The 11,179-nt window shown below is 44.2% G+C and overlaps 1 protein-coding gene across 1 annotated transcript; it reads left to right on the forward strand.

Moving 5' to 3' along the window:
• Positions 1-5,193: 5,193 nt before the first annotated feature.
• On the forward strand, positions 5,194-5,715 carry LOC122648129. Its single transcript, XM_043841381.1, has one exon. It carries the CDS (start codon positions 5,194-5,196, stop codon positions 5,713-5,715), a length of 522 nt encoding a protein of 173 aa, XP_043697316.1.
• The last annotated feature ends 5,464 nt before the right edge of the window (positions 5,716-11,179 follow it).

The raw sequence follows: 11,179 nt of genomic DNA on the forward strand, positions 1-11,179 counted from the left end.
TAAGAAAAACAAGACAGAAAAAACCAACAGCTGCTCTAGTTCCAACTACTTCGGTGGCTGCCCGTACTCGATCACAACCATGTAAGCCCTAGAAAAAGGCTGAAGAGGCTGAAAGGATGATTAAACTAAGCCTCCAAACTATCTCGGAATCGTCCAAAAGATCAGAAAAGAATAGCTCTGAAGGGTTGAATACAACGACTCAACCAACAGGATTTAAAGCCCAAGCAACGTCTGCCAGTCTTCAGAAAGGAAAAGCTTCAGACGAGCTCACTACCACAAATCATCCTAACCCTTCAAGCACTATCACTGCGTCTCCGAGCCCTCAGAAAAGCATTCTATCTTTGGTAAAAGAACTTAAAACTTAATTCATACTCTGACAGAATATCAAATCATAAGGTCTATGCCTTACTTCTTATTCGTATCAAAGCCTGCTGTAACAGATCTAGACCTTGACGAAATGCTTTCAAAACTAGACGCGTTTGATGATCCTCCTTAAGAAGACTCTCCAAGAAAGGTTCTCTCGGAATTACCTGCCCCTCCGACTGCTTCAGAAATAGAAAAAGCTCGGGAGGTTCTCTCAACTGTTAAAGGAAGATCAGTGCAAGAACTAGTTACCCAAAACAGAATACCTGAGGTGAATGAAGCAATTGGAGTCCTCCTTTCTGATCCTGACTTATCATCTGAAGGCAAAGAAAGTCTTGATTGTCTTGAGAACCTCTCCTCCACCATCAACTCACATGCCCCTTCTTTACTGGAGACTATCAGCGTAACAGAAAAAGCTCATTCCAGACAGGAATAAAGTATAATAAAAGGGGTGACTAGGACGACACATGTCATCCAAATAAGCCTCTAAGATCATAGGTACAGTGTCCCAAGCCACAGTCAATAAACCAACATTAAAATACATTAACATCAAAATGCGAAGAAAGGAATATAATATTTCAAATGGATCAGAAATAGGCGGAAGCGTATAGTTAATAGTTACATGAGGTTCACCGGCTAAAGGGTAATAAATACTGTAGTTTACACATCTCCCTATGACCATCAAGTAACTACAAAATGATATAACATGAATTGAATGTTTACACAAGGGCTGAAGCCCCAAAATAATCAAAAGGGACCAAGTCCCAACAATCACCACGGCCCATAGGTGCAATCATCACAAGGACATCCATCATCGTGTGCCTCTAACACAACCTCTGGTTCCTCGGTACCAATATCTTCGTCTCCTGCAGACTGGACTTCAAGACTAACGAAGTGTCCACCATCTACATCATCATCTAAAAGAATGTGCACAAGGGGAGTTAGCGCCACTGAGCCAGTGAGGGGATGGGGCATGCATAAATACACAATTCACACATAGTCCATGATGAATGTAAATGTTAGTAGATTTCCCACCTAACACACACTCTAAGTCAATGGCATATGCTACTATGACAACTCGGGAGATACTGTGGGTCACTTATGTTATCGTCACAATGAATCCTCAATTGTTACTAGGGGGCCCGCGCTGGTCGAAGCCACCAAAACCACCCAGAGGCAGACCTTGATGATTAATGGTCATCCCTGACTTGGCCTCTCTCCCCCACAGGCAGCAAGGAGTACTGATCACCCAACACCTAAACCCCTGTTGGTAAGGGTCGTAGTATAAGAAAAATGAAGCCTAGCCACAAATATACTACATGTAAATCCTATCATCTTAAGAGGTATTCCAAGTGCATCAACATCCCATTCCATCTAGTACTCAGGTACCAGCACGATGCGGCACATATAGGGCAATATTTCAAGCAATAAAAGTTCAGAGACATTTCTAGGGTTTTGGTACCAGTACACCCGGTACCATAACCTGATACAAGATGAGGCAAATCACGTATCAAAATTATATCAATTTACAATCAAGATAAAGAATATGCAATTATGCAACATGAATGATGAGGATACAATAACATGAATAATATCTGTATAAGTAATACGCAAGCCCAAACAACGCCTAGAACCCACTCACCAAAAGTATGCATATCAATCGTAGGGTTTGTTAAAGGCCGCCTTGGTATAAGTTCCTCCGTCCTTGTTAATTAGCCTAGGGATGCGCAAATAAAGTGTTAAAAGGTATAGGTGAGTCCCACAAAGAGTCCCCACAAGCTGCCACTCAGGACAACACAAAAACCTTGAAAGGATTCTCGAATGGAGGCAGAAGTCCTTTCGTGGTTCCGTTCTCAGTAATGGAAATTCCGAATAGAAAGGGGTAAAATGGGTTGAACGGATTCTCGAACAGAGGCAGGACCCTGGGGCCGTTGGTGAATCCGTTCAAGCTAAAATTCAAATTTTAAACCTTAAACTGCTGAACGGATTCTCGAACGAAGGCCCGATGCCAAGGTTCATGGGTGAATCCATTCAAGGTAAAACTCAGTTTTTGAAGGTTTGAGCTTCCCCGATTCATTCCTTTGGGTTCTAAGGGCTTTAAAGGCTAGGGGAGAGCTATCCTAAGGTCTCTTAGGTCATGAACCCAAGTTACATTTCTTACCTTGGAGGATTAAAAGGATTCATTTAACCATTCTAGGTCTAGGATCATCTTAGGGTTTTAAGGATGTGAAATTAATGCCAAAGACATCACAAGGCCTAGTTAGTACTTTGCTAAGCAAGTACACTAGGAAGTTTAAGGGCTTTAAACCCAAGGGCTAAAGCCCCAAAATAACATGAATGTTTATACATGGACTGAAGCTCCAAAATAATCAAAAGGTACCAAGTCCCAACAATCAGCACGGCCCATAGGCACAATCATCACAAGGACATCCATCGCTGTATTCCTTCGACACAGCCTCTGGTTCCTCGGTACCAATATCTTCGTATCTCGTAGACTGGACTTCAAGACCAGGAAAGTATCTACCATCTGCATCATAATCTAAAAGAGTGTGAGAGTGTGCACAAGGGGAGTTAGCTCCACTTAGCCAGTGAGGGGATGGGGAATGCACAAACACACAATTCACACATAGTCCATAATGAATGTAACTGTTTATAGATTTTTCACCTAACACACAGTCTAAGTCAATGGTATATGCTACTATGACAACTCGGGAGATACTATGGGTCACTTATATTATCGCCACAATGAATCCTCAATTATCATTATGGGGCCCATGCCAGTCGAAGCCACCAAAACCACCCAGAGGCAGACCCCGATTATCAGTGGTCATCCTTGACTTGACCTCTCTCCCCTGTAGGCAGCAAGGAGCCCTGATCATCCAACACCTAAACACCTGCTGGTAAGGGTCGTAGCATAAGGAAAATAAAACCTAGCCATAGATATACTACATGCAAATCCTATCATCTCGAGAGGTATTCTGGGTGTGTCAACGTCCCATTCCATCTAGCGCCCGGGTACCAGCACGATACGACACATACAGGCCAATATGATAAGCAATTAAAGTTCAGAGACATTTTCGGGGTTTCGATACCGGTACACTCGGCACCGTAACCCGATACAGGATGAGGCAAATTACAAATCACAATCATATCAATTCACAATTAAGACGAAGAATATGCAATTATGCAACATGCTTGATGAGGATGCAATAACATGAATAATATATGTATAAGTAATGAGCAAGCCCAAACAACGCCCAAAACCCACTCACTAAAAGTACGCGTATTGATCATAGGGTTTGTTAAAGACCCCCTTGGTATACGTTCCCCCATCCTTGTTAGGTAGCCTAGGGATGTGTGAACATAGTTGTTGGGATATGGAAACGGGCTCTATAAGAAAGAGCTATTGTGGTCGTCAAGCCAGGTCAGGGCCTTCAGCTCATCGAATCGTGAACACGCACCCCGCCTTGCGCTAGGGGCGCGTAACTCGTCATCTTGGAATAACACTAAGAAAGAAGAGAATAACCCCTGCGGCTTACGTAAGGCACCATGAGTCTATCATGGACCAACAGGGTCCGAGACTTTCGCCCTCGTCACGCCTAATCAGGCGCGCGGGAAGCAACAGGTAAACGTTATCTCCAAATTACACTCTCCAACGGTCTCACTCCACTCCAGAATTCCAGCTTTCCAATTCAAGCATAACACAAACTCTCAACTACATTAAATACGGGAGGTAACACACGTCTAACCTATCAAAACACTCATTGAATTAACTATTGCTTAGAGATCTAACTTAAGCATCGGAGTGAGATCACCGGCGACTCCTGGTACCCACTGCTAATCTTTGTCTTGCAGGAAGAACTCGCTCCAGTAGGATTTTTGACGCAACAGTTTGGCGCCGTCTGTGGGAACGATATAATTCTCAAAGCCTTAGACTCTCTATCTGATTGAACTTGAGATCATGGCCGGAGAACCCAATGTCGTTCCATCCAATACTCAAGCCCCACCAGCTGTGGAAAACCAGGTGACTCGTTAGACAACGAAGAACACTGGCGGTGGTGGGAATGCAGGGAAGAAAACCCAACAGCGGCGAACGGCAACTGCATCCGTCGACCCTCAGCTACCAGTGACAGGGGAAGTGGCAAGAACCCAACCCTCTGCCACATTGGAGGCTGACCAAACGGCGACTCAGAATCAGGGCCAGTCCAGTCGCGGTATTCAGGCTTTACCACCTCCGCCATCGATGCACCAGGGATTTGTCCCCAAGACAGATCCTAGAGCGCCTGCCAATGTCGGCCAAATCCAGGACCTACAACTTCAAGTTCTCAACCAGAGTGGGGTCCTAAGGGATATAGTTCGTGAGGTGCAAGCATTGAGGGCAGCCACTGCCGTGGCCACAGGCCTCCCACCGGCACCAATACCACCCCCTGCACCGTTGCTGCCTCTGGTACTCCCAAGAACTGCCCGGGAGAATCCGAGGATAGCGAGAGACAACGTACGAGCATCAGGAAGTAAAGCAGGGTCATCACACCCATCCAGGCAAGAGCTACCTCCTCTAGGAACAGTGCGTACTGGGAACCTGCCTACCCGGAGCGGGTCCCCTCGCGAGGAAGATCAATCAATTTCCACCGGCAGGAGAACTCACAGCCGATCTAAAAGGACTCATTCCAGGGCCTCAGACATACGCACTGATCAGTAGACCCACCAAGGTTACCCCGTCCAGATCTGAGGGATGAGTTAAATGCACGTCGTACACGCACGAACATCATAAAAAACCAGGTCGAAGAAAGCAAGCTTGACTGTAAGCTCAGAGAGATGAACACAAAAATTATGGCCCTGGAGAGGGGAACAGCCCCAGAAGAAAGATTCAGACCGAACCAACATCCCCTTACGAGGGAACCCATGAGAGCAGAGCTTCCCAAGGGTTTTAAACCCCCTACGTTTGAGGCTTATGATGGGAAGGGCGATCCCAACGACCACATCAATTACTTCAATGCCATGATGATAGTCTATGGTGGGTCTGATGTAGTATCCTGCCGATCTTTCCCTACCTCTCTCAAGGGGCCCGTGGCATTGTGGTTCGCCAAATTGAAGCCTAACTCGATTCGAAGCTTCACAGAGTTGGCCAAAGCCTTTGTCAACCGCTTCCAGAGCAGTGTAAAGCAGAAGAAGACCATAACCAACTTGTTGGCTGTGAAGCAGTGCTCTGATGAGTCCATCAGAGATTATATCACCCGCTTCAACATGGAGAGCCGGGAGATCAAGGACCTGGACGACGCAATGGCCTTTAACGCCTTGCACAATGGGGTCACCAACCATGACCTGGTGAAATCGCTCGCGCTGACCCAGTGACGACCATGCCGCAACTACTGAACCGCTGCTACCAATATGCCAACATGTTTTGTTAAATCCGTGCCCAAAACCCGATTTGAAATGCGATCTGACCACCGGTCTGGTTTAAACCTTTTGTGTAGAACCAAGAGTGGAGTACGCTCGTGAACTGTGGGTCATAATACTCAAGCCATCACACGAGATTGTCGACCGCGAAACAGGGGAAGTCCTCGAGAAAAGATCCAGCATCAGAGAAAGGGGGAAAATCGTCCACGAAAGCATATTCTTGGAATTCCCTTATGATAGGGATCCGCGGGGCCCGCACCTGAATCGCCCTTATCCACTTAGCGATGATTGGGAGTAAGTCACTATCCGAATAATTCATGCCTATGCATGACCATTAATAAGCATAAGAACTAGAATGGGCTTGGGCTTAGGAGCTTAGTCTCTTTCTAATTGTAACTAGAACTTAGGACATGGGCCATGGGCCATGGGCCCAAGTGGATCCAATGGCCCAATGACTTAAACTAGACCTTGGGCTTATACCTAACAAAACAAGCTCCTAAACAAATGGACCTAAGGACTTGAGACTAACCAAACAAGACCTAATGCCTAGATGGGTTATTAAAGACCCAAAACTACTATTCACCTCACATTTCAATCCTAAATCGTGGAGAGGAGAGGAGAAAAAGAAAGAAGAAGAAAGAGAAGAAGAAAGAAGAAGAAGAAAGAAGAAGAAAGAAGAAGAGGAAGAAGGAAGGAGAAGGGAGAAGTATGGTGGAGCACAAGCTATCATCATCAACCCTTGGTGAGTCTCTCTCTCTCTCTCTCTCTCTCTCTCTCTCTCTCTCTCTCCATCTCTCTTTCCCTAATTCTATTACCTAGGGTTTGAATCGGTTGAGCACACCTTGAGTGCTCCATCTACTCAATTAGAAGAGCCATTAATGGCAAATCCTTGATGTTTAACTATGAAGCACCTAACCCTACCTTAAACCCATTCACCCTTCTCCATTTATGAACCCAAAGTTGGGGATTTACCTCCATTTATGGGTTTTACCAACCCTCATGGAAGACCGTAGATGTGTGGGTTTGAGGGGTGTTAAATAACATTGATTAAAGACCCTTTTAAAACCCCAATACCCAAACCCATGAGTTTTCTTTCCATATGTATTTTAATGGAGGAAAACCTAATCGATCGTGGGGTTTACAAACCCATGTTGGGTGTGTGCTATGGCACCTTGGTTGGAGTTGTTCTCATGGCCAAAGAGACCCCTAAAAAACCCCTAAGAATACCCCATTTTAGCCCAAGACTTTGGGGCTGCAAAACCATTCTCGGAATGGCATGAACAGCAAGACTCGCATGTGGACAGGCACATGCAAGTGCCAGTCCCTGAGAAACTAGATCTCCCGGTGGGAAGTCTGAGAGGGACAGGCACATGGACAGGCACATGCAAGTGCCAGTCCCTGGAAAGATCTGCCGGTGGGAGGTCCGAGAGGGACAGGCACATGGACAGGCACATGCAAGTGCCAGTCCCTGAGAACCTAGATCTGCCGGTGGGAAAGTCCGAGAGGGACAGGCACATGGACAGGCACATGGACAGGCACATGATATAGCCTTGCTGTATGTGCCGGTCCCCTATTTTAGCCTTGTTTGATAACTTATGGGGGCCAACTCTTCTAGCCCTAAGGCACTAATCTCTCCCCACGTTGTACACTCTCTTTAGGTTGACTGACCCGGCTCGGGGGCGTATTAGTACGTGGGACAGTGTACTTGGCATCGAACGCCGATTTGAAGAGCTCCGTACTGACGATTGACTGAGAATCATGTGAGTGAGTTAAACAAACGTCTTAATTTATGGAATGTTTGTGTGTCGTGTCTTGCGAATGTCATTCATGCATGTGTGCTATAATATATAATTATTGGTAAGATATAGGACGATATAAATGTTTAGATGTTGATAGGACTTTACATTCTTGTCTTGCGATATTATTTATTTTATTGCACTATGGTGCGAATGGTATTGGATTTAGTTATGGGACTCGGGTGCCGGTTGGTGCTGGACCTGGGGATTCCATAATATGGACTCACTCATGGCATGTAGATCTAGGGCTTCGGAAGCGGGATCCAAGTGCCGGTGGGTGCTGGGCTTGAGATTGCCGTACTTGAAATTGCATTAGAGTTGTCCATTGCATTAGGTGGAAACGGGATGGTGACCGACCGACTGCCTTCGGCATTCACATCTCGTACTTGTATACGTACGTATGGACTAGAGGGGCGAGAGGATAGCCGGCCGACCGTATTTTGGTATCTATGGACTCGGCCTCTGGCCTATGCACATGCGTACCTCACTCATACAATAGGTGGATTGGCTAGGATAAATGTTTACCCAGTACTATGACCCTTACCGACAGGGGGTTAGGTGTCGGTCAAATCTGTGGGTTCCGACCGTTATTCGGGTATACCCACCCGGGAAGTTCGGGCGCCAACCGTATTTTGGGCCGAACGCCAGGACAGGATTTGACTTCGGGGTTTGCGTATATCTCTTGGTGGAGACCGGTACAGCAGGCTTCCAGCGCGACTCGGGTTTGTCATCGCCGGTATACCATCCGTTTATGGTACCGATGTCGGGGATGCTACCTAAAGTGTTGCTATAGTACTATACCTGACTTAGTTGTGTGTTAGGTGGATAACAATAAAACTATACATCATCATTCATTCATATAGCATGATTGCAAATTGTATGTGATGTGCGGTCTACCTTGGTGGTATGGGACACCTTGGTATCCGTCCATCATGTATGGTTTGCAGTCAACCCCATTCATTATTATTATTGTGTATGCTTGTGTGGCTTAGCCACTCATTGGGCTCAGTTGGAGCTCACTCCTCGAGGAAACATATTTTTTAGTTGATGCAGGTACATTCGAGCAGGACGGCACGGAGTTCAAGACTCCTGAAGAAGGTCATGAAGAGTGGTGGACTTCGGAGTATGAGGATCATGGACCGGAGTGCTACTGTCAGATGTGTTCCATGAGGGAACAGTGATTCTTGGCTAGTGGCCATCTTTTGATGCACTTGATTATTCATTTTTTTTATTACAGGTGTATTCTTTTGATTCCTTTCATGATAGATGTATTATTTATATAGTAGGTAATACATAGGTCCTGATTAGAACGAATTGTACTTGAAGGGGTAAACTTGAATAGATGATATTTTATATGCTATCACCTAGCTTCTGCTAACTCTGATGTTATTAATATTAATCCTTTCTTTTTTACCTATTATCGTCGTTGTGAATGAGTAAGTCTTGGGTCTTGCATCGGTGATTACGGTGGTTGGAGAGCGTAGTTGTATGCTCCGGTTGCATTTCCGTGGTTCGGGGATGGGGGTGTGATGACTTGGTATCGGAGCGTGATGCTCTACCTCATGGACTAACTCAGTGTTCACACGACCCGATTTACTCTAAATTAGGGTTAAATATTAAAAGCCTTAACCATAAACAAGAATCAGTACAACAAGGGAGAATATATAAATTTTGCTGATAGAACAATGCTTTGATAATACAAATAAAGGTAGGAGACTTCTATAGAACATAAACCAGTTTAGAAATGAAGAAAAGATGAGAAACTACATACTAAACCCTAGGAGTTAACAAAAAAAAGAAAAAGAAAAAGGATATATACTAAGGTTTATGAGGGTAAAGTCATGGACAATGATGTAAAATATAATGATAACTGGGATTAGCCTAACCATAAAGAGCTATTGTATATATTAGGAAAATTTATACATTATAGGATTGCTGTTGCATAAGCCCAACGACTTCAAGATACACCAATACCAATAAAAAATTGGGGCCCTTGGTCTATAAAAATAAATAAATAAATAAATAAATAAATAAATAAATAAAAAATAAAAAATAAAAAATAAAAAAAAAAAAAAAAAAAAAAAAAGAAGAAAAATTGTGGTTAGGAACATTACGAATAACATTTTGAATAGTGAATCATACCATAAGCAGGTATAGGAACGGGAAGAAGCTTACACATTGAGATGGATTAGCAAATAGCTAATTTATACAAAAGAAAAGCTCACCTGAGCCTTTTCACAAACACCTCAAACTCATCACCTGGGCATTCGTTGCTACGATCTGCAACAAGCGGGGGCATATGTCCAAGACTTGCTCGTACAGAAGCCCGTGTATGTGCCAAACCTGCAGGCCATCGGTCCCATGCAACCCCAGGGGAGTGTATTCAACATGCCTGCAGATGAGGCAGAGTCATCATCAGGCGCAGTGACAGGTACCTTATGTCTATACCTATCACCTGTGCACGCATTATTGATTTTAGAGTTTACGACTCAATTTAGTCACCCACGGTCGTTAGTTGTAATTCCAACTTGCGTAAGCTAGTCATCGGTGAGAGACTTTCCGCAAGACTTGTTACGTAGGCTAATGATTAGGGGAAATTATCTTTCATTTTTTCTTGTGGCCTTAGTGATTGGCCCGGGCTTTCTTTGGGAACCACCTAGAAATTTTGAGTATTGGTCCTAAGTACCCTTAGGTAAGCCTATGGCCCCACATGTCTCTCAGGAGAGCCATTTTTAGGACTTGGTGGTAAATCTACCAAGAATGCTGGGATTGGCTTGGTGTATGGGCCTGATACGTTTAGGGACCTTGTCCAGTAGGAAACCCAAGATTTGTGTCTAGATTCTGAAGGGACGGTGAAAAAATATATATATATATATAGGCACGTAGTTGAATCTCGATATGTCTATACACCCACGAACCGATGGATATCTAGAAAGGATAATTTAGGACGGATGCTAGGAGGTATGGATTATATCATGTAGTTGGAAGAGAATGATAGATCTAGCAATTTAAGTTGATGAACAATATTATATCGGGTGTTAGTGTAGCCAAGTGCAGTCAAGAACTAAAAGGAACTGGAACTGAAGGATTCGACAAAACTTTGCTCAACAATAGATATGAGTGGAGTAATGGGTCCCTAAATGTCCCCTCCGTTATTGGGAGTGAATAGTAGGGATTCCATCAATATTTCAATTCATTCTAAAGCTGAGTTAGGTAGTGGAGGATCGGAAGTGAAAGTCCTCATAGGAACAGCCAGGTAAGCAAAGTAGTACAGCCTTGTGTCATTCAACCCAAAATTTTTGGAGTACAGAATCTTGGGCCGAAGTATATGGAAATAGTTGCATCTCTCTATTTCTAGAAGTATAAGCTCGAGTTTGATTTTCACTGGGTCCTTATATACACTTTGGACTTTATATTAACTAAATCGGAATTGATTTATACCATTGTGTAAGGTGGATACTATTAGAGGACAAATCAATACAACTTAGTTTAAGCTAAATAACTAAGCAGTCCTGGAGCAGAAGTTGAGCACAGTTTTAACCCCTCTATCCGGCACTATCCAATACCATTTAAGCAAAGCCAATGTGGTGGCGGATGCACTTAGTAGGAAATCACAAACCCTT

This window comes from Telopea speciosissima, unplaced genomic scaffold (assembly GCF_018873765.1).
Source record: "Telopea speciosissima isolate NSW1024214 ecotype Mountain lineage unplaced genomic scaffold, Tspe_v1 Tspe_v1.0493, whole genome shotgun sequence".
Lineage (NCBI taxonomy): Eukaryota > Viridiplantae > Streptophyta > Magnoliopsida > Proteales > Proteaceae > Telopea > Telopea speciosissima.

Excerpts from the sequence above, each read along its gene's own strand:
- LOC122648129 (XM_043841381.1), top strand. The coding sequence starts at position 5,194 with ATGGCCCTGGAGAGGGGAACAGCCCCAGAAGAAAGATTCAGACCGAAC.